Below are 24,991 nucleotides of genomic sequence, written 5' to 3' on the forward strand. Positions count from 1 at the left end.
GCCAGACCGAAGCCAGTCCTCAGTAAAAGGCACATGACAGCCCGCTTGGATTTGCCCAAAAGGCACCTAAAGACTATCAGACCATGAGAAACAAGATTTTCTGGTCTGATGAAACCAAGGTGGAACTCTTTGTCCTGAATGCCAAGCGTCATGTCTGGAGGAAACCTGGTACCATCCCTACGGTGAAGCATGGTGGTCAAATCAAATCAAATTGGTGGCAGCATCATGCTGAGGGGATGTCTTTCAGCGGCAGGGACTGGGAGACGAGTCAGGATCGAGGGAAAGATGAACTGAACAAAGTACAGAGAGATCTTTGATGAAGTCCTGAGTGCTCTGGAGCAGGTTCTCAGACTAGGGCGAAGGTTCACCTTCCAACAGGACCACGACCCTAAGCACACAGCCAAGACAACGCAGGAGTGGCTTTGGGACAATCTCTGAAGTGCCCAACCAGAGTCCGGACTTGAACCCGAACTAACCTCTCTGGAGAGACCTGAAAATGGCTGTGCACCAACCTGACAGAGCTTGAGAGGAAGAATCAACGCTGTAATCACTGCCAAAAGGTGCTTCACAGAGTACTAAGTAAAGGGTCTGAATACTTATGTAAATGTCATGTCTTTTGTTTTGTCATTATGGGGTATTGTGTGTAGATTAATGATATTTTAGAATAAGGCTGTAACCTTACAAAATGTGGAAAAAGTCAAGGGGTCTAAACACTGCCTTTGGAAAGTATTCACAACCCTTGACTTTTTAAAAACATTGTTAGGTTACAGCCTTATTCTAAAATGTATGAAATAGTTTTATTCCCCTCATTAATAGAATGCTATGTACCCGCTATTCTTTTGGGGTGGAGATAGAATAAATTAAGGTGTGATGGGGGTGTGTCTACAGATTCTGACCTGGAGTTAATTCCCTAATAATTCCACTACCTTTACCCAAGATGAAACCATGAATGAAGTCGAGCAAACCTGCCGGTTTCAAGTACAAGTGGAAAAAGTATATACTCTCTTTTTTTTCGATAGAAATAACAGCATTCTCCATGCACTATAACTTACAACTTGATAAGAGCTAGGTAAATGAGTAATCAGTTTGGATAAGGGAATTGTAAATATAAATGACCGTTGTTTTAGATAAATTCTACCTTATAATAGCTGGAGACAAATGTGAAATCAGTCATATGGCAGCAAACTGAAGCATATCAACATAACTTTCCCACAGTAAAGTTTATGAAATGTTGTGTCATTATGCAGTATTTAAATTGTAGAGCCTTTTAACTTGCAGGGAGGGGCAGTCTCGAATGTCTTATTTATAGGCCAACCCGCCTCTTTTCTATCATGTTAAATACTAGCAACTATCAGTATCGACCCTCAGTAGGCCTAATAACCACACACATTCAACTGTCAATTTACTGTTAGTTCCCTTCAGCTGGTTGTTGCTGAGGATCATTAGTAACAGTTGATATACACTACCGTTCAAAAGTTTGGGGTCACTTAGAAATGTCCTTGTTTTTGAAAGAGAAACACATTTTTTGTCCATTAAAATAACATCAAATTGATCAGAAATACAGTGTAGACATTGTTAATGTTGTAAATGAATATTGTAGCTGGAAAGGGCAGAATGTTTTATGGAATACAGAGGCCAATAATCAGCAAACATCACTCCTGTGTTCCAATGGCACGTTGTGTTAGCTAATCCAAGTTTATAATTTTAAAAGGCTAATTGATCATTAGAAAACCCTTTTGCAATTATGTTAGCACAGCTAAAAACTGTTTTGCTGATTAAAGAAGCAATACAACTGGCCTTCCTTAGACTAGTTGAGTATCTGGAGCATCGGCATTTGTGGGTTTCTGGCTCAAAATGGCCAGAAACAAAGACCTTTCTTCTGAAACATGTCAGTCTATTCTTGTTCTGAGAAATGAAGGCAATTCCATGCGAGAAATTGTCAAGAAACTGAAGACCTCGGACAACACTGTGTATTACTCCCTTCAAAGAACAGCGCAAACTGGCTCTAACCAGAATAAAAAGAGTGGGAGGCCCCGGTGCACAACTGAGCAAGAAGTCAAGTACATTAGAGTATCTAGTTTGAGAAACAGACGCCCCACAAGTCCTCAACTGGCAACTTCATAAATAGTATCCGCAAAACACCCGTCTCAACATGAACAGTGAAGATGACTCTGGGATGCTGGCCTTCTAGGCAGAGTTCCTCTGTCCAGTGTCTGTGTTCTTTTGCCCATCTTAATCTTCTTTTTATTGGCCAGTCTGAGATATGGCTTTTTCTTTGCAGCTCTGCCTAGAAGGCCAGCATCCCGGAGTCGTCTCTTCACTGTTGATGTTGAGACTGGTGTTTTGTGGGTATTATTTAATGAAGCTGCCAGTTGAGGACTTGTGAGGCGTCTGTTTCTCAAACTAACACATGCCATTGGAACACAGGAGTGATGTTTGCTGATAATGGGCCTCTGCACGCCTATGTAAATATTTCTTAAAGAATCTGCCGTTTCCAGCTACAATAGTAATTTACAACATTAACAATGTCAACAATGTATTTCTGATCAATTTGATGTTATTTGTATGGACCAACATTTTTGCTTTTCTTTCAAAAACAAGGAAATTTCTAAGTGACCCCAAACTTTTGAAAGGTAGTATATATATCTTCTTTTAAAGACGTGGGCTAATTCAATTATTTAGCGGAGCGCAGACCAAGCTGCAACAGTTTGAACCCGACGCATGGCACAATACTTGGCTGTGTCGTCACACAGTTCCATGGTTAGTGCAGGTAACAGACAAGGGTATAGCCTACTATTGTACACTATTCTCCCTATTATAATTCTATGTACACTCATCTTCCAATATTACCATGGGTTGAAGAACTGAATGTTTTTAAAAGGCTCTCCTAACCGTTTTTTTTTTATTTTTTATTATTCACAAATACTTTCCTAACCCTAAATAATCTACAACATCAGAGTATTTTAAAATGTACCAATTGGTGCTGAAACAGAGACGAATATGCATATATTTAGATGGATTTCTTTCATTGAGCACTAATATTCTGAACCCATTCTCTCCATATATTCTAGTGAGTCTGTGGATAAAATTCAAACTAAAAAAGGGACACCGTATTTAAAGGGATGACTTAATTAAGATAAATGTACTGAAAAGCCTATAGAATGAAAACTTCACGAGAAAATCAAAGCCTGTTAAGCACCTGCACAAGGTAAGTCTGAATACCAACTTACTGAGAAGTGAGTAGGAAAGGCATGTGTAATAAAAGTGTTAATATCCTAAGTTGGAATCAGGCCCTATGTGCATTGGGTTGAACATAGGCAGTAGAGTTGCTTAATAAAGATGCAGAACAATGTCAATTGGCAGCATTGTAGGGTGCAGGCTGCCAGACAGTTACAAGACAAGACTTGTTCTTACATCTAGCTGCTTAATAATTCATCTATGGAATGAAACTCATTTAACCACAACACATTTTCACTGACTCAAATCAGTATTGTAAATTAACATCTCACTAGGCATTGGATACTTGCCATTCTAGGCTAGGAGTTCCAAGTTCCACTTATAACCAAACCAAGTTATTTGAGCCTGACCCCCAAAACTTCCCCTGGTACATGTATGGTTCAACATTGAGAACCTCAGTACACCTTTCAAAAAAACAGCTGCCTCTGTTTCTTTAACTTGCAAGAAAAACACTTGGATCGCAGGATGTCTCCAGTCTCCATGTAAAGTTGACTTCCCTAAAACGAAACCCTGCACCATGGGGATACTCAATTGGCATAGCCCTAATTACTTGATATTGAGCTGCTCCCTAAATACAAAACGAGGATGGGTTTGAGAGAGTCAAATATTTGCCTCTGTGTGTAGAAGTGGCTGCCATATCATCCTTTGTCCTAATGAGGGCTTGGAATTGCCAAGAACTATATTATCACAATACTTAGGTGCCAATACAATATGTATTGCAATTCTGCTGCAGAGAAACAAGAGAGAGCCAAAAGAAAACAAGTTTTGGAGATAAGTGCTCAAAAATGTTGGCACAACATTTTAAAGATTTTAAAAGAAAATGGAGAACAAGCTATAGGATAAGAAATGCCAGAGTTTTGGCACAGGTACAACCGACTAACACTAGCTAATGTTTACTATCTAGCAAAAAATAAGAATATATATACAGTATCAATCAAACGTTTGGACACACCTACTCATTCAAGGGTTTTTCTTTATTTTTATTATTTTCTACATTGTAGAATAATAGTGGAGACATCAAAACTATGAAATAACTCATGGAATCATTCAGTAAACGGAAAAGTGTCAAACAGAGATTCTTCAAAATAACCACCATTTCTTTACCTTGATGGAAGCTTTGCACAATCTTCAGAAACGTTGAGCTCTGCCATGTCTGGTGTGCTCACAGCAAATGTGGCCCTAATGAGAGACAATAGTCTATAGATGGTTCGGAGGGTTAAAGATGAAAACACAATGGCGCAAAAACGTTTAGCTCGCTGTAGACTGACAAAATGTACTTTAATTTTCTTGTGGGGAGAGCACCCCTGTGCTCTGATTGGCTTCCCAATTTAAGTCTTCATCAACAGCCGAATATTCTAAATGTTGAATTGGGAAAGTCAAACACCCCTTGCCACCAAGTCCTCTGTGGTGCGGACAGCAGGTGATTCTGGGACATCATCATGTAACCTAGTGACCACATTGAGCAATCAAAACCCAGCAATCAAATTCAAATGCTCCAAACAGGGAATTTAGGTCTAACTCTATGCGAGAGCTGATTGTACATATGGATAAAAAAAAATAGGACTTGACTAAAAGAAAACACATGAAGATTAGATTGTCTGTGTAGCAGCTAGTCTTTTTGAAGCTACAGTATGAATACTGTATTTATCCTTCCGCTGACTACACTACCTTATGCACTTTGCTGAATATTCCTCCACTGAATAATCTTCCCATTAGTGTTCATGAGAGATGCTTTATTGAAAAATGTACCAGGCATAATATTGGTAATATAGAGGGGTTATTAGTGGAACTTGGAACTCCTAGCCCAGATTGGTGTCGTGTCTTTGGCATCATTAAACTGAAGATTCATCTTTATCGAAAATTCTCTGTATTTATTATTACGTGATTAAACTACTTAATCACGTAACTGTAATTAACTAGGAAGTCGGGGCACCAAGGAAAATATTCAGATTAAAGTTATAATTTTCCTAATATAACTTTCAGATATTTTAATATCTGATCACCTAGTCTTCTGATTAATGAATTATTCTTTACCTCACGTTAGTCTCATTCCAAACGTCGTAAATTGTTGGTTATCTGCACGAACCCAGTCTTCACTATGAGTCATCCATACATCAATTGCCTTAAAATCATTTATTTACTAGTCTCTCATGAGTTTCACAAAATTGTACCAAACGGACCAGTTCGTAGCTGGATTCTTCACCGATCTTTTATACATTCTCCAGAACATAAATATTGTTTGGACCTCCAGTTCTGTGAGGTGGAAGAAATTCCTTTGTTCTCTCTATGAAAACTCACTTTGTCTATACTGTCTGGCCCTGAGGCAGGATTCTCCTCCAGGAATTTACGACCTCTCTGACCACAGCAGCCTGAGTGTAACAAAGAGACAGAGGTAGGGGGATGGTGCAGAGGTAGGGGGAATAGTGCTCGCTGTTCCCAAAGAAGGCAACGTCATGACAATGGCAAGTATCCAATGCCTAGGGAGATGTTAATTTACAATACTGATTTGAGTCAGTGAAAATGTGTTGTGGTTAAATGAGTTTCACTCCATAGATGAATTATTAAGCAGCTAGACGTAAGAACAAGTCTTGTCTTGTAACTGTCTGGCAGCCTGCACCCTACAATGCTGCCAATTGACATTGTTCTGCATCTTTATTAAGCAACTCTACTGCCTATGTTCAACCCAATGCACACAGGGCCTGATTCCAACTTAGGATATTAACACTATTATTACACATGCCTTTCCTACTCACTTCTCAGTAAGTTGGTATTCAGACTTACCTTGTGCAGGTGCTTAACGGGCTTTGCAGGGATGGTTCCCTTGTGCGTGCTAAACAAATGTAATTCAACTGCTGAAAACACTCCCACTTACTGGCCAACAGATTTTCTCGTGAAGTTTTCATTCAATAGGCTTTTCAGTACATTTATCTTAAGTCATTCCTTTAAATACGGTGTCCCTTTTTTAGTTTGAATTTTGTCCACAGACTCACTAGAATATATGGAGAGAATGGGTTCAGAATATTAGGGATCAATGAAAGAAAATGGGAAGAACCATGTGATGACCCAAGCTTCATCGAGAAGACAAACCATCTGGAAATGATCACCCCAGTTACAATGTGAAGTCACATTTAGGATCAATGTGAAAAATAGCTTGCGTTTCAGAAATGTTCCTCCTCTTGTTCTGTTACCGTGTTAATATGTGAGTGGACGTGAGGCCCGTGTGTTTGTGTGATGCTTGTGACAAGGCCAGACCTAAGAGAGCAGTGCAGTGGGGAAGTGGATGGGGTTGGCTCCCAATAGACCTGCTTAGCCTCTATGCTGATAGGAATAGACAAGTCCAAGGTGATAACACCACTCTGAATTGATGTTCCAAGGACAAAGGTCTGTGTCCCAGGAAAGACAAAATTATCATCGTTGGCCAACAGACGACAACCCCAGCACAAGTCCCACCAAAATGACATTGCACGGCTCACAGTACGCAGGTGACCTTCCAGAAGCAGAGGCAATATCACCATATTACTACACATTACAAACCATTAGGAACACCTTCCTACTATTGAGTTGCACCCCCTTTGCCCTCAGAACAGCCTCAATTCATTGGGGTGTGGACTCCACAAGATGTCAAAGGCATTCCGCAGGGATGCTGGCCCATGTCGATGCCAATGCTTCCCACAGTTGTGTCAAATTGGCTGCATGCCCTTTGGGTGGTGAACCATTCTTGATACACAGGGAAACTGTTGAGCATGAAAAACCCAGCAGAATTACAGTTCTTGACACACTCAAACCAGAGGGCCTGTCACCTACTACCATACCCCGTTCAAAGACACTAAAATCTTTTGTCTTGCCCATTCACCCTCAATGGCACACATACACAATCCATGTCTCAAGGCTTAAACATCCTTCTTTAACTTCATCGGGGTAGGGGGCAGTATTTTGACGTCCGGATGAAAAGCGTGCCCGTAGTAAACTGCCTGCTACTCAGTCCCAGAAGGTAGGATATGCATATTATTAGTAGATTTGGATAGAAAACACTCTGAAGTTTCTAAAACTGTTTGAATGATGTCTGTGAGTATAACAGAACTCATATGGCAGGCAAAAACCTGCGAAAAAATCCAGCCCGGAAGTGAGGAAATCTGAGGATTATAGTTTTTCAAGTGATAGGCAATCTAATACACAGTGTCAATGGGGTCATTTTGCACTTCCTAAGGCTTCCACTAGATGTCAACAGTCTTTAGAACGTTGTTTCATGCTTCCACTGTGAATGGGGAGAGAATAAGAGCATATGGAGTCAGATGCCTGAGAAAATGACATGAGCTCAATCCCACGCGCTCCCGTGAGATTTAGGTGTGTTCCTTTTCATTTCTGAAGATAAAGGAATCGTCTGGTTGGAATATTATGGAAGATTTATGATAAAAACATCCTAAAGATTGATTCTGTACATCGTTTGACATGTTTCTACGAACTGTAATATAACTTTTTTCACTTTGTCTGAACTAACTGCGCGAGCACAGTGCATTTGGATTACTCCACTGAATGCGCGAACAAAATGGAGTTATTGGACATAAAGATGAACTTTATCGAACAAAACAAACATTTATTCTGGAACTGGGATTCCTGGGAGTGCATTCCGATGAAGATCAAAGGTAAGTGAATATTTATAATGTTATTTGTGACTTCTGTTGACTCCAAAATGGCGGGTATCTGTATGGCTTCTTTTGGTGTCTGAGCGCTGTACTCAGATTATTGCAAAGTTTGCTTTCGCCGTAAAGCTTTTTTGAAATCTGACACAGCAGTTGCATTAAGGAGAAGTTTATCTATACTTCTTTGAATAACAGTTGTATATTTTATCAACGTTTATGAGTATTTCTGTAAACTGATGTGCTCATTCACCGGAAGTTTTGGGAGGCAAAACATTTCTGAACATTACACGCCAATGTAAAATGGGGTTTTTGGATATAAAAATGAACTTTATCGAGCAAAACATACATGTATTGTGTAACATGAAGTCCTATGAGTGCCATCTGATGAAGATCATCAAAGGTTAGTGATTCATTTTAGCTGTATTTGTGGTTTTTGTGACACCTCTCCTTGCTTGGAAAATGGCTGTCTGGTTTTTCTTGTCTAGGCGCTGTCATAACATAATCTAAATGTTATGCTTTCGCCGTAAAGCCTTTTTGAAATTGGACAGTGTGGTTGGATTAACGAGAAGTGTATCTTTAAAATGGGATATAATAGTTGTATGTTTGAGAAATTTGAATTATGCGATTTTTTATTTTATTTGGCGCCCTGCTATTTCACTGGCTGTTGGCGAGTGTGTCACATACCACAGAGAGGTTAACCTGTGTGCTCACCTTCATCTACACTGATTGAAGTGGTTTTAACAGGTGACAGCAATAAGGTATCATAGCGTTCACCCCTGGATTCACCTGGTCAGTCTGTCATGGAAAGAGCAGGTGTTCCTAATATATTTGTACACTCAGTGTATAGTGGTACCCTTTCAGAGAAAGAATAGACCTGATATCAGTCAGTTGGAATCACAAATCAAGCTTAGGGGTTAGTTTGACTTTAATCATACATTTTTCTTCACGTTTAACAATAGATTGCTCTAATTCGGTCACTGCGTCTCTGGATTAAACAGAGCAGCAACTCTAGCAGCACAAAGAGATGCATGATTAACCTAAATGTGTTAACCACTTAACATAATAATCCAGACGGGGGGGGGGGGGGGGCTAGCTAGCGGTCTAAGGGAGGTTGGCTTATGCATGAGAGGAGTCAGTCAATATGTGCCAGTTTAGCTGATTACATTCAGCATGACTCCATTTAGAGGATTAACACATACGCATGACAGTGATCTGCTTCATTGATACAGTGTGGTATTTTATTAGGATCCCCATTAGCTGTTGCGAAAGAAGCAGCTTCTCTTCCTGGGGTCCACACAAAACATGACATAATACAGAACATTAATAGACAATAACAGAACTACATTAATTTTAAAATGGCGCACATAGCTACATATCTCGACCCACTTCAGTTTGCATAGCACCCCAACTGGTCCACAGACGATGCAATCGCCATCACACTGCTCTATCCCATCTAGACAAGAGGAATACCTATGTAAGAATGCTGTTCACTGACTACAGCTCAGCATTCAACACCATAGTACCTTCCAAGCTCATCATTAAGCGGGCTGCCCCCATGTGGTGAAGGTAGGAAACAACATCTCCACTTCGCTGATCCTCAACACTGGGGCCCCACAAGGGTGCGTACTCAGCCCTCTCCTGTACTCCCTGTTCACCCATGACTGCGTGGCCATGAACACCAACTCAATCATCAAGTTTGAGATGACAACAGTAGTGGGCCTGATTACCAACAACGACAAGACAGCCAACAGGGAGGAGGTGAGGGCACTCAGAGTGTGGTGTCAGGAAAACAAACTCTCACTTAACGACAACAAAACAAAGGAGATGATCGTGGATTTCAGGAAACAGCAGAGGGAGCACCCTCCTATCCACATCAATGGGACAGTAGTGGAGAAGGTAGAAAGTTCCTCGGCGTACACATCATGGACAAACTGAAATGGTCCACCCACACAGACAGCGTAGTTAAGGTGCAACAGCGCCTCTTCAAACTTAGGAGGCTGAAGAACTGTGGCTTGTCACCTAAAATCCTCAAACTTTTACAGATGCACAATCGAGAGCATCCTGTCGGGCAGTACCACCGCCTGGTACGGCAACTGCACCGCCCTCAACCGCAAGGCTCTCCAGAGGGTAGTGCAGTCTGCACAACGCATCACCGGGGGCAAACTACCTGCCCTCCAGAACACCAACAGCACCCGATGTCACAGGAAGGCCAAAAAGACTCAAGGACAACAACCACCCGAGCCACTGCCTGTTCACCCCACTATCATCCAGAAGACATCCAGAAGACGAGGTCAGTAAAGGTGCATCAAAGCTGGGACCGAGAGACTGAAAAACAGCTTCTATCTCAAGGCCATTAGACTGTTAAACAGCCATCACTAACTGTATGGCTGCTGCCAACATATAGAACCAAATCACTGGCCACTGGCCAGGTATCACTAGTCACTTTAAATAATACCTCTTTAATAATGTTTACATATCCTACATTACTAATCTCATATGTACATACTGTATTTCATACCATCTATTGCATCTTGCCTATGCCGCACGGACAACGCTCATCCATATATTTATATGTACATATTTTTATTCAATCTTTACATTTGTGTGTATAAGGTACAGTTGAAGTCAGACGTTTACATACACCTTAGTTAAATACATTTAAACGCCGTTTTTTTATTCATTTTTTTTCAAATTTTTTTACATTTAATCCTAGTAAAAATTCCCTGTCTTAGGTCAGTTAGGATCACCACTTTATTTTAAGAATGTGAAATGTCAGAATAATAGTAGAGAGAATTATTTCTTTCAGCTTTTATTTCTTTCATCACATTCCCAGTGGGTCAGAAGTTTACATACACTCAATTAGTATTTGGTAGCATTGCCTTTAAATGGTTTAACTTGGGTCAAACGTTCCGGTTAGCCTCGCACAATAAGTTGGGTGAATTTTGGCCCATTCCTCAAGACAGAGCTGGTGTAACTGGGTCAGGTTTGTAGGCCTCCTTGCTCGCACACGCCTTTTCAGTTCTGCCCACACATTCTCTATAGGATTGAGGTCTATGTGATGGCCACTCCAATACCTAGACTTTGTTGTCCTTAAGCCATTTTGCCACAACTTTGGAAGTAGTGCTTGGGGTCATTGTCCATTTGGATGACCCATTTGCGACCAAGCTTTAACTTCCTGACTGATGTCTTGAGATGTTACTTGAATATATCACCATAATTATAATCCCTCATGATGCCATCTATTTTGTGAAGTGCACCAGTCCCTCCTGCAGCAAAGCACCCACACAACATGATGCTGCCACCCCCGTGCTTCACGTTGGGATGGTGTTCTTCGGCTTGCAAGCCCCCCCCCCCCCCTTTTCTTCCAAACATAACGTTGGTCATTATGACCAAACAGTTCTATTTTTGTTTCATCAGACCAGAGGACATTTCTCCAAAAAGTACAAACTTTGTCCCCATGTGCAGTTGCAAACCGTAGTCTGGCTTTTTTTGGCGGTTTTGGAGCAGCGGCTTCTTCCTTGCTGAGCGGCCTCGTTTTACTGTGGATATAGATACTTTTGTACCTGTTTCCTATAGCATCTTCACAAGGTCCTTTGCTGTTGCTCTGGGATTGATTTGCACTTTCCGCACCAAAGTACATTCATCTCTAGGAGACAGAACGCGTCTCCTTCCTGAGTGGTATGACAGCTGCGTGGTTCCATGGTGTTATACTTGCGTTCTATTGTTTGCACAGATGAACGTGGTACCTTCAGGCATTTGGAAATTACTCCCAAGGATGAACCAGACTTGTGGAGGTCTACATTCTTTTCTCTGAGGTCTTGGCTGATTTCTTTTGATTTTCCCATGATGTCAAGCAAAGAGGCACTGAGTTTGAAGGTAGACCTTGAAATACATCCACATGTACACCTCCAATTGACTCAAATGATGTCAACTAGCCTATCAGAAGCTTCTAAAGCCATGACATCATTTTCTGGAATTTTCCAAGCTGTTTAAAGGCACAGTCAACTTAGTGTATGTAAACTTCTGACCCATTGGAATTGTGATACGGTGAATTATAAGTGAAATAATCTGTAAATAATGTTTGGAAAAATTACTTGTGTAAAAAAAAAAGTCGATGTCCTAACCGACTTGCCAAAACTATAGTTTGTGACAAGAAATTTGTGGAGTGGTTGAAAAACGAGTTGTAATGACTCCAACCTAAGTGTTTGTGAACTTCCCACTTCAACTGTAGTTTTTGTGAATTTGTTAGATATTACTGCACTGTCGGAACTAGAAGCACAAGCATTTCACTACACTCACATTAACATCGGCTAACCATGTGTATGTGACAAATACAATTTGATTTCATCAATACGTAAACACAAAATATTTAGGTCAAATAGGGGAGAGACGTTGTGCCGTGAGGTGTTGCTTTATCTGTTTTTAAAACCAGGTTTGCTGTTCAGGTATGACTATTTCGGCAAATTCAGCCAAATAGAATTTTGCCTCTTCGCTTCTCTCATATGCGTCTGGAAATCCCCTTTCATACCAAAGCCACATCCCAGACAACGTCCTACCATGAGGCATGCTAGTTAGCAGTCAGATGTATTCTATTATTTGTTAATCTCTTCAGCATCCAGTCTTGACTCCTGCATGCCAAACTCTTGTGATTTGTCGGACTAATAGGCTATTAGATTGTATAACCTGGTTTCTCCATACATTGACCAGGATTGTTTTCAAGGATTAGCTCACATGACAAAGCAGATTCGATTTGAACAATCACCCTGGCCAGTCTCTAATGGCCTGCCATTGAGCTAATCTCCAACAGAAATGTGTCTGTTAAGGACTTGACTCCTTGGTAGCTAGTGTCTGCATAAACCCATTATTATATCATTTTCATTACTATCATATAATTTTCACTACCATCAACATTTCTTTGGAATACTGTAATTACACAGTGCACTTTCTAGGGCATTTCTGTAGCTACATACAGAAGAAAAATGCCCGAGGGTGGATGCAGAAAAAACGTAAAGGTTGTGCTGCATAATTCATGCGCTGGCTGCTCCTTTTAGAAACGGCAAATTCATCAGAACAATGACGTTTGACAGAGGAGCCGTTGGTTGGCTTCACCTTGACCCACTCTTCATCCACTCTCTTCCTGTGCTGTACGGAGCCATTAGACTTCCCCAAAGCTCAGAGTCACCCCGGCACAACGCAGGAAACCGGACAGTGAGAAGCTGCTCAGGGAAGATGTACAGTGACAGCAGTGCCTTCACTGTTGCCCACTATTGATATTTCCTTTTACATCCAGAATGCAGACACTTTACTGAGCAAAGACAGCCCTACCTCCCAAGCCAAAAACTGCTAAAGTGCCAGATGGGAAATATGGGGGGAAAATGTCACCCAAACCCAATGAATCTGACATTTTGTGAGGATCTTTCTTTTGTTGACAAGGGGTGTGAGGGTGAACAGAAGAGAGCACCAGGTGCCATTTTCACACATTCTGCAAACCTGATCCACCAGAAAGCTGCATTGTAATAACATTATGAAAACCAAAGCCTATATCTATCAAAAGGCACATTGATGAAAAAAAGGTGGGCGATTTCAAAGACCAGGGTACAAAGATTATTAAGGGTACAATGCCACACTGATCAAGGACTATCCATAAGAGCCCAACACAATGGATTTCTGTTTTGTAGCAGCTTTTCCAGCTGGGGACCACGCTCTATGCCCACGGGGACCACTATTTTCGCTCTCCTCCAACCACTTTCATCTTCCACTGGGGACGTCGTCCCTCAGTCCCTCCAACCAGACCTCCTGCATGCCCTTCCCCCACTCTCATCACTCTCCTATCAAAGCAAGAGGTCTAAGACAACAAAATAAGACAATGCACCATTTGTATTAGTCACATGATCCCTCTGGACTATGACAACTAACCATAAAGACAAATAACTGGAGGGAGATCATTCATCTTTCAGTCATTGTATTATCAGGGAAATGTTTAAGCAGGAAGAGGGGCTGTACTTACTGTGGTGGCAGAACCAGGGTACTGGGCTGGACTTTGGGTCTTCTCTTGGCAGATGCCCCCATTTGGTTAGCTGAGCGCTTCAATGACTGCTGGTTAAGAAGACTGGACGCCAAGCCAGCATGGTACTGCAACTGAATGGGAGAAAAGAACAGAAAAGAATAAAAACATGCCATGTTTCAGTACAATAACTAGGCCTAACAGGAAACATGGGGCATTAGGGATTAAGACATATGGCCAAATGAAATCCAAATGCACCTTGCTTTAACAACCCACAGAACCATTGAAACCATGTGGTAGGATATGCATCTACTGTGGTGAGAAGGACAAGACACTTCAGACGGTACTCTATTATAGGGTGGAGATCATCCTGAGAGGCTCTAAACCACATCACATCAAGCATACATAGTGAATACCCAAAAGCTGAGTTAGTCTGGGTCTGTTATGTCACTAAACCTTGAGACACTTAAATACAGCTCCAAGGCCAACGATGTGACAGTAATGTGACAGGCGTCAGATTAAAGTTAATAAAAGGTAGAAATCTGACCTTGAGTTAGGTGACACAAGACAAGTTGAAAGCTGTACTGTTATATATTATAATGTGTCCTCTGTTCTAGCCTGGAGCAGCCCACACAAAACCAGAAAATTCACAAGATAACATTGGCAGCAGAGTAGAGAAAAATAAGAAAAGAAGTGACTCATCATCAAGTTTAATTGAGACACTGTAGCCGACTGTTTTCCCAAAGCTAGAACCCAAGCCTGACAACAATCTGCTCACTTAAAAAGGAGAAATATTTGGTTTGGTAGCCCAACTATATCCTCCACTCCTGCCCACTCTGCCTCCCCCTCTCCTCCTGTCGTTGGTTTGGGAGCGACGAGTGGCAAGTAAAGCAGCTCTCACTTTGATGTAGAAGCGACAGAAGCCTGTCGGCAGTGCCACTCCACGTCTGATGAAACGGCGTGAAAGAGATGGAAGCTATGCAGAACACACGTGTTAAAATCAACGTCCGTCCTCCAGCCCAACGGCAGGTGTCAAATGTAACAGTAAAGCCTAAAGGGACCAGTAATACCTCTATTTGATATTCCCCCAAAATAAAAACAGGGTATGTACAGGCCTGATAAAGACATTACTAATTTGGTATGAATTTACATTATGCTAATTATAACTGTTTTATAAGCATGTACACTGAGTGTACAAAACATGAGGAGCACTTTTCTTATATTGAGTTGCACCCCCTTTGCCCTCAGAACAGTCTCAATTCGTTGGGGCGTTCCACGGGGATTCTGGCCCATGTTGACTCATATGCTTCCCACCAGTTGGCTGGTAGTGGATCTCTACTCCGAATAACTTGTTCCATCTCATTCTACAGATGCTCAATTGGATAGAGATCTGGTGACTGGACAGGCCACTGCAGTAAGCGGAATAAACTGTCATGTTCGTGGAACCATTCCCGGACAATCCTAGCCTTGTGGCATGGAGCATTATCCTGCTGAAAAAAATCTATTTGCAGATGGATACACTGCTGCCATGAAGGATGCACCTGACTGGCAATGATGTTCAGATATCCTGTGGCATTTAAAGGTTACTCCACTTTTATCAAGGGGCCCAATGTGTGCCATGAAAACACAACCCATACCATCACCACCAGCCTGCAATGTTGACACGCGACAGGATGGATGCATGTACTCATGGGGTTCTCCATACCCTAGTTCTCCCAAAAGCATGAAATAGCAGGAACTGGGATTCATCAGATTCTCCAATTCTCCAGGGTCCAGTGTTTTCGTTCCTTAGCCCACTGCATCCGCAGTTTTTAAATTTTTGCTGAAAGAAGTGGAACTCTGTCGTCGGCTGCCATACCCCTTCGTGTCAAGGTATGACGAGTTGTGCATTCTTTTATGGGTCTTTGAGCACCAATGTTGTACTGGACTGTCAGCTGACTAATTGTAGCCCATCTGTTGCTCTGCACAATTCGTGTCAGCCTCCTTTGTCCGCTTTCATCAATGACCCGTTTTCGACCACAGGCCTGCCTTTGGCTGGATGTCCTCTGGGTGGTGGACCATTCTGGATACACACGGTAACTGTTGAGCGTGAAAAACCCTGCAGCATCGCAGTTCTTGACACACTCAAACAGGTGAGCCTGGCACCTACTACCATACCCCGTTCAAAGGCACACTTACATTTTTTTTGTCTTACCCATTCACCCTCTGAATGGCATACATACACAATCCATGTCTCAATTGGCTCAAGGCTTAAAAATCCTTCTTAAACCTGTCTTCATCTACACTGACTGAAGTGGATTTAACAGGTGACATAAATAAGGGTTCATAGCATTCACCTAGATTCACCTGGTCAGACAGTGTCATGGAAAGAGCAGGTGTTAATAATGTTTTTTTACACTCCATGTATAATAAATGTTTTATTAGTAAACTTATACTGAACAAAAATATAAATTCAACATGTAAAGTGTTGGTGCCATACTTCATGAACTGAAATAAAGATTACAGAAATGTTCCATAATCACAAAAAGCTTATTTCTCTCAAATTGAGCACAAAGTTTGTTTAACATCCCTGTTAGTGAGCATTTAATCTTTGGGAAGATAATTCATCCACCTGATAGGTGAGGCATATCAAGATGCTGAGTAAACAGCATGATCAGTACACAGGTGCAACTTGTGCTGGGGACAATGCAAGGCCATTAAAATGTGCAGTTTTGTCACACATGCCACAGATGTCAATTCTTTAGGGAGAGTGCAATTGGCATGCTGACTGCAGGAATATCCACCAGAGCTGTTGCCAGGGAATTGAATGTTCATTTCTCTACCATAAGCTGCCTTGTTTTAGAGAATTTGGCAGTACGTCCAACCCGGCCTCAAAACCGCAGACCACTGACCTCGCCAGCCCAGGACCTCAACATCCGGCGTCTTCACCTGCGGGATGGTCGGAGACCAGCCACCCAGACAGGCTGATGAAACTGTGGGTTTGCACAACTGAAGAATTTCATTAACCTCTTGGCGTTCCCCTAGGATAGGGGGCGCTAAAGCGATTTTTGAAAAAAATGTGTGCCCATTTTAAACAGCCTCCTACTCAAACTCAGAAGCTAGGATATGCATATAATTAATACTTGTGGATAGAAAACACCCTAAAGTTTCTAAAACTGTTTGAATGGTGTCTGTGAGTATAACAGAACTCATATAGCAGTCAAAACCCCGAGACAGATGGAAACAGGAAGTGGAATTCTGAATTGTGAACTCAACTTCATCACGTTGCCTATTAATCACACTGTGAGCTATGGTTCATTGAGCACTTCCTATTGCTTCCACTAGATGACCCCAGTCTTTACACAGTGGTTTGAGTCTCCTACTGTTAAAACTGAATGAATGAGACGCTGTGGAACGTGGTCACACGGAGAGGGCCATCACCATTATGACGCCGGCGCCCCTGGTTACCCTCACCTTTCGAAACGTTTTGAAACACAATGCAATCGTCCCCCTCGAATCTTATTGGCTCGCTTGTTGAAAAACGCCCTGAAGATTTATGTTATACAACGTTTGACATGTTTGAACGAACCTAAATGGGAAAAAAAAGCATTTTCTCGAAATGGCTGTCCCGTGGCCGACGAAGCATTTGGATCAGCCTTCAGACGCGCTAACAAGAACAAGCTCTTGGAACATAAAGGAGTAATTTTTTCGAACGAAAATACATTTGTTGTGGACCTGGGATACCTGGAAGTGCTTTCTGATGAAGACAACCAAAGGTAAGGGATTATTGACAATAGTATACAAGACTAGATGTGATATGCGATTGTTCCAAGATGGCGCTGACCTGTAACGTTAGCCTATTTTTCAGAGTATCGCATCCCCTTTCATCGCAAAGTATGATTACCCAGTAAAGTTATTTTTAAATCTGGCATTACAGGTGCTTTCAAGAGATATTCATCTATAAATCTTAGAATGACAATATTACATTTTAAAAATGTTTTCGAATAGTAATTTAGTAAATTGTAGCTCTGTTTCATCGGATGCATTTGAGGGAAAATAGTTAGTCAACGTTACGCACCGATGTAAAATGCTGTTTTTATATATAAATATGAACTTTATCGAACAAAAGAATGCATGTATTGTGTAACATGATGTCCTAGGTGTGTCATCTGATGAAGATTGTCAAAGGTTAGTGCTGCATTTAGCTGTTTTTTGGTTATTTGTGATGCATGTGGTTGGTCGGAAAATGGCTGTGGCTCCTTTTACGATATACTCCTCTAACATAATCTAATGTTTTGCTTTTGCTGTAAAGCCTTTTTGAAATCGGACAACGTGGTTCAATTCAGGAGAGGTGTATCTATAGAACGATATACTTCGATTTTTTTTTTATTAATTTTTTATTATTAAATTTTGTTATGCTAATGGCGATATGATTTTTCGCTGGATGTCCGTCCCGAGGCCGCACAGGGGTTAAACTGTCAGAAACCGTCTCAGGGATGCTCATCTGCGTGCTCATCGTCCTCACCAGGGTCTTGACATGACTGCCGTTGAGTGTCGTAACCGACTTCAGTGGACAAATGCTCCCCTTCGATGGCCACTGGCACGCTGGAGAAGTATGCTTTTCACGGATGAATCCCAGTTTCAACTATACCCGGGCAGAAATCAGGCAATGTGTATGGCGTAGTGTGGCCGAGCGGTTTGCTGATGTCAATGTTGTGAACAGAGTGCCCCATGGTGGAGGTCGGGTTATGGTATGAGCAGGCAGGCATAAGCTATGGACAACGAAAACAATTGCATTTTATCAATGGCAATTTAAAGAGATACCATGAGGAGATCCCTTGTCTTGCCATTCCTCCACCGCCATAACCTCATGTTTCAGCATGATAATACTCGGCCCTATGTCGCAAGGATCTATACACAATTCCTGGAAGCTGAACATGTCCCAGTTCTTCTATGGCCTGCATACTCACCAGGCATGTCACCGATTGAGCATGTTTGGGATGCTCTGGATCGACGTGTATGCCAGCATTTTCCAGTTCCCGCCAGCAACTTCGCACAGCCATTGTAAAGGAATGGGACAACATTCCACAGGCCACAATCAACAAGCCTGATCAACGCCATGTGAAGAAGATGTGTCGCACTGCATGAGGTAAAAATGGTGGTCACACCAGATACTGACTGGTTTTCTGATCCACACCCATATATATATATTTTTTAAGGTATCTGTGACCAATAGATTCATATCTGAATTCCCTGTCATGTGAAATCCATAGATTAGGGCCTAATGTATTCATTTCAATTGACTGATTTCCTTATATGAACTGTAACTCAGTAAAATATTAGAAATTGTTGCATGTTATGTATATTTTTGTTTAGTGTATAATGTTAAGGGTTTCTATGCAGCAATTTTTCAACAGGATGAAAATTGCTGAAATGATAAAGCCATATTTCTGATCAGTTTTAATGTATCCTGTATCAAAATGCAGTAAGCCTACACCAGTATGTCAAAGTATTACCACAACAGGAGACAACAAAAGTCAAATCAACAGGTAGAGGACAACCTAGCACCATTCCTCAGGGTCTCCTGGCTGCAGTGCAAACAGGTAGCAGGTCTCATCTGGACTGATTCCGCCAGCTACCCTACGGTATATCACCTCACTTCTTTGTGGATTCGCCACAGGGCTCATGCACAGACAGAGCACTTAAATTGAGGCTCATATAATCCCGCAGCTCATTAATTGCTATTCAAATATTCCTCCTCTTGAACTAATTAGCCAAGATGTGCGGCTACGGAGAGCCATTTCAAATCAAATCAAGGTGAGAGGCAGACTACACAGCGCTCCCCTAGCTAAATTTAGCTGACCAAAGCAGCTGTGCTAACAGGGAATTATTTTAATTGACCAAGCCTCCTCTTCATGGCTAATGAGGCTACTTTGTTAGGCCTGGATTGTGAAGCAGCCCGATGCTGCAGGAGCCCAGTGAAGCTCAACCTGAATGCCAAACACACTAAATCCAATGGATAGAAATAAACAAACATAAAAGCTGCAGAGCAGATAGTGTTGCTTTAGCCCAGGGCTGTTCAATTGTGGTCCTCGAGGGCCGAAACACTTCTGGCTTCTGTTTTGACATTTTTCTTTCAAACACGAAAACAAAACGCCCACTATGCAAAACATTCTCCAAGGTGATCAACATACTGCATGTCCTCCAAATTCTATCAAATCTCTCAGTTGTTTGTTTAACTTTATAATATTCCATATCTAAAGGGATGTACCTAGATACTTCTGTCCTTCAGTTTGTTATTGAGGGTGAATACAGAGCTTTCCAATTGACGGCTATACATTTCTCTGATATTGATCAGTAATATTTACATTTTCCAACAGACATAATCGTGGAGATGGATGAATATAAATTCCTAGACACAATGAAATGATACAAATATTATCCCAAAATGGTGTCAGTTTGACACAGGACCACAGAATATGTAATGCTTTTTGCATCTCCAACAGAGATGTGACATTTCTGTGAACAAGTGCTATGAATTATCTTAAATTGCAGTAGTTTATGTCTTAGGTTGTAGGAACAGGTATGATGAGCATTTTCACATTTCTGTGACCAATGGTTCTCCTCAATTTCTTCATTTAGATCCTTTTCCCATTTTTTCCTTATAGGTTCTGAACCATCAGGTATAGTTTCAATCAACCCTTGATATAACTTGGCAATCAACTTCTTTGGAGTTGCAGATTTTTTCTGCGCTAGATGCCATAGGTTCATCCAGATTCTGTTGAAGCAATTGAATACGATTTCTGAGTTGGAAGAACTCGGCCTTGGATATTCCAAATCTTTCTTGTAATTCATTGAATGACAGTTGAGATCCATCATAGTACACATGTTCAAAATTCATGATGCCACTTTGGAACCAGGACTTAAAGGACACTGGAGGAAAGGTGGGGTTATTCCAAACAGGGGTGCCTGACGATATTGGTTTTTCCACCTCATGAATGCATGTACATTTCTACAAATGGAATTGAGAATCATTGGATTGTCTGTTTTTTTCTTCGATGCCTTGGACCCGAAGTAGTGAATATATTTTACATCACAATGTATTACTTTTGTGGCTTTGATACTCCTAAATGCACAAGGATAATCTGCTGTCCATTGTTTAAGTGAATGCAATTGTGCATCTCAGTAATACATCTTCATAAGAGGTAGTCCAAGAACTCCAGCTTTATAGGGTAAGTGTAAAACAGTCAATTTGACTCAAGGTCTTTCCATTCCAAATAAAGTTGAGACCAGGCCATTTATTTTATTTAAAATGTACATGGAATTGAAACTGGCAGGGCCAGGAAAAAATACATCAACCTTGGTAATATATTCATTTTGATTATGCTGACCCTATCTAACATAGAAATAGAGCGAGATCTCTGAAGACATCCTGGTCTGTTTAATCCTGTTTGATCTGAATGAATAAACTTTACATTACCGTTTCTATGCAAAAAGCAAATGCCTTACCAATAATTTTATAATCCACATTCAAGAGTGATACTGGGTGGACGGATCCGCATTACAATGGATCCTCATTTATTTTTAAGTAGGGTGATTGTAGCCAAACATAGTGACTGGTTAAGTTCATTTCTCTCTACAGCTGCTGTGAGCATAAGTAACATGGGCTTTAGCAATTTGAGACAAAAGTGTCTAAAAAATTCCACTGGGATTTCCCATTTTGTAAATTATTGATGGCCAACAATTCATCTGGGGTAATGTTTCTATCCATATTCATCTTCTCTGGTTCACGTACAGTGCCTTCGGAAAGTATTCACACCTCTTGACTTTTTCCACATTTGCTGTTGTTAAAGCCTGAATTTAAAATGGATTCAATTGAGATATGTTGTCACTGGCCTACCCACAGTACCTCAATGTCAAAGGGAAATTATGTTAAGAAATTTGTACAAATTAATAAAAAATGAAAATCTGAAATGTCAATAAGTATTCAACCCCTTTGTCATGGCAAGCATAAGTAAGTTCAGGAGTTGCTTAACAAGTAACTTAATAAGGACTCACCCTGTTTAACATGATCTCTGCAAGGTCCCTCCGTCGAGCAGTGAATTTCAAACATAGATTCAACCACAAAGACCAGGGAGGTTTTCCAATGCCTCGCAAAGAAGATAACCTATTGGTGGATTGGTAAAAATAAAAAAAAGCAGACATTGAACATCCCTTTGAGCATGGCGTTATTAATAACACTTTGGATGGTGTATCAATAAACCCAGTCAATACAAAGATACAATACAAAGGTCCTTCCTAACTCAGTTGCCGTAGAGGAAGGAAACCGCTTAGGGATTTGACATGCAAATGGTGACTTTAACAGTTAAATGGATGTGATATGATAAAACTGAGGATGGATCAACATTGTAGTTACTCCACAATACTAACCTAATTCACAGGGTGAAAATAATAAAAAATATTCCAAAACATGCATCATGTTTGCAACAAGGCACTAAAGTAATAGTGCAACTTTTTGTCCCAAATACAAAGTCTTATGTTTGGGGCAAATCCAATACAACACATTACTGAGTACCACTCTCCATATTTCCAAGCATAGTGGTGGCTGCATCATGTTATGGGTATGCTTGTAACCATAAAAAAAGGGGAGTTTTTCAGGATAAAAACAAAACATAACGGAGCTAAGCACAGGCAAAATCCTAGAGGAAAACCTTGTTCAGACATCAGACACTGGGCGATGAATTCAACTTTCTGCAGGACAATAACCTACAACACAAGGCTAAATCTACACTGAAGTTGCTTACAAAGAAGACTATGAATATTCCTGAGTGGCCGAGTTACAGTTTTGACTTAAATCTACTTGAAAATCTATGGCAAGACATGAAAATAGTTGTCTAGCAATGATCAACAACCAATTTGACAGAGCTTGAAGAATTTTGAAAATAATTAAATGGGCAGATGTTGCACAATCCAGGTGGGGATTTATTTTATTTAACCTTTATTTAACTAGCAAAGTCAGTTAAGAACAAATTCTTATTTACAATGACGGTCTACTCCGGCCAAACCCGGACGATGCTGGGCCAATTGTGAGCCGCCCTATGGGACTCCCAATCACAGCCAGATGTGATACAGCCTGGATTCAAACCAGGTACTATGGTGATGCCTCTTGCACTGAGATGCAGTGCCTTGGACCGCTGCGCCACTCGGGAGCCCAGAAAGAGACTTACCCAGAAAGACTCACAGCTGTAATTGCTGTCAAAGATGCTTCTACAAAGTAATGACTCAGAGGTGTGAATACTTACGTAAATTACATATTTCTGCATTTCATTTTCATTAATTTGCAAACATTTATAAAAACATGTTCTCACATTATTATTATTGGGTAGCGTGTGCAGATGGGAGAAAAAAACTAAACAATTTTATACATTTTGAATTCAGGCTGTAACACTAAAATGTGTAGTAAGTCAACGGGTATGAATATTTTCTGAAGGCACTGAATAATTGGTAAGATAGCCTTAAGGAGAATGTCTATATCCTCCTTTGAACTTTTGTTTTCGGACTGATACAGTTGTGATAAATGTTTTAAAGAATGGATCCTTCTGAAATCAATTAATTGTTACGCTACCACCTGCAATTTCACCTTGCTCGACATATTGTTGCTTGGATTTCATGGCAGCAGTCTCTGCGGGTGTTCGTGTTATATTTGAGCTTCAAAGTGTTCAACTGTTGAAGGGTGTCAGCATTTCTATCTAAACTGTTTTCTTTCTAAGTCGTGGATTTATGGTTCTAGTATTTTTAGTTATTTTTATTTTACCTTTATTTAACTAGGCAAGTCAGTTAAGAACAAATTCTTATTTTCAATGATGGCCTAGGAACAGGGGCAGAACGATAGATTTGTACCTTGTCAGCTCGGGGATTCGAACTTGCAACCTTTCAGTTACTAGACCAATGCTCTAACCACTAGGGTACGCTGCCGTCCCATTCTTTATGAATTAGAAATAATGTGAAGAGTAAGACATGATAAACCATCTCATATATGCTTTGAGAGCTTCCCAGACAACAGTTGGTCAAACTTCATTATCTACATTTATTTACCCAAATATGTCTGTGTTGAGATATGAGGTAAACTCCCTATCTCCAAGGAACATTGTGTTGTATCGCCATGTCTTTATTGGCATAGGAGGTTTGAGCTTATTTAATATTAAGGAAAATGGGCTATGGTCTGTAATTATTCAAAGGCATTTACACTTAGAAACAGTCAATTTAAGGAAGGTTTACATTTTTTTTTTAAGTGAATACTTGAATATGAGTTGTGGACATGAGCGTAAAAGGAGTATTGTTTTTCAGTTGGATGTTAATATCTCCACAGTTCACATATCAACGAGACGGATCTGTTGTGGTTTAATACCTTAGACATGTTAGGAATAGTATACAGTTTAGTTGATGATTTGTCTGGAGTTGTATCCCGCACACAAATAAAATCACCCCCCCCGCCATATAATATCGCCTCACATTGAGATAGTTTCAGCATAAATAAGGTCATTATTGAACTTTGGGTCATCTTCACTTGCGCAATAACAATTTAATAAAGTGACTTTTTCTTGTGCCAGATTTCCTTTAAACCATTATAAGACATCCATTTGGGTCTTTAGTAAAAAAATATATAAATGAGAATTGATACTTCTCTGGATCTTGAGGAGGAGGTAGAGGACAACTCAACCTATCCCAAGGTCGCCAAAAACTTTCACTTACTGCTAAAAGGCGAGTTTCTTGTAAAAAAACAGATGTTGGCATTATTCTTTTTCAAATAAGAAAATACCTTCATTCTTGTAGCTGGCTGAACAATTCCATCTTCCGTATTATCCACAACACGTGATACTGAGATGGGTCTTCACATATTTGTGTGTCTCATACTGACTCCATATATTATGAAAGGTGCTGATACACTACTTAATGGCTACCATGAAAATAGTGTTGATCAATCCTCAAGCTTCTTAGTGGGCATGTATTCACAAGACATAAAAATAAACCCTTCATGTTCCTCTTTCCCCTCCTCCCCGTTGATGATTCCTGCATGAATCTGTCATGTACTGTTGCAGAGGTGAGAGAGCAACCTTATTGGTGCCTCCGT

At 40.7% G+C, this 24,991-nt stretch overlaps 1 protein-coding gene across 1 annotated transcript in view; it reads right to left on the reverse strand.

The window, feature by feature from the left end:
- The window catches only part of med27 (mediator complex subunit 27), a 90,391-nt gene that overhangs the window by 32,849 nt on the left and 32,551 nt on the right, over positions 1–24,991 (reverse strand). Inside the window, exon 3 of the mRNA XM_045706680.1 lies at positions 13,885–14,015. Within this exon, the coding sequence (XP_045562636.1) occupies positions 13,885–14,015 (131 nt within the window). The remainder of the gene's footprint in view (positions 1–13,884; positions 14,016–24,991) is intronic.

Source organism: Salmo salar, chromosome 24, assembly GCF_965601325.2.
Source record: "Salmo salar chromosome 24, fSalSal1, whole genome shotgun sequence".
Classification (NCBI taxonomy): Eukaryota; Metazoa; Chordata; class Actinopteri; order Salmoniformes; family Salmonidae; genus Salmo; species Salmo salar.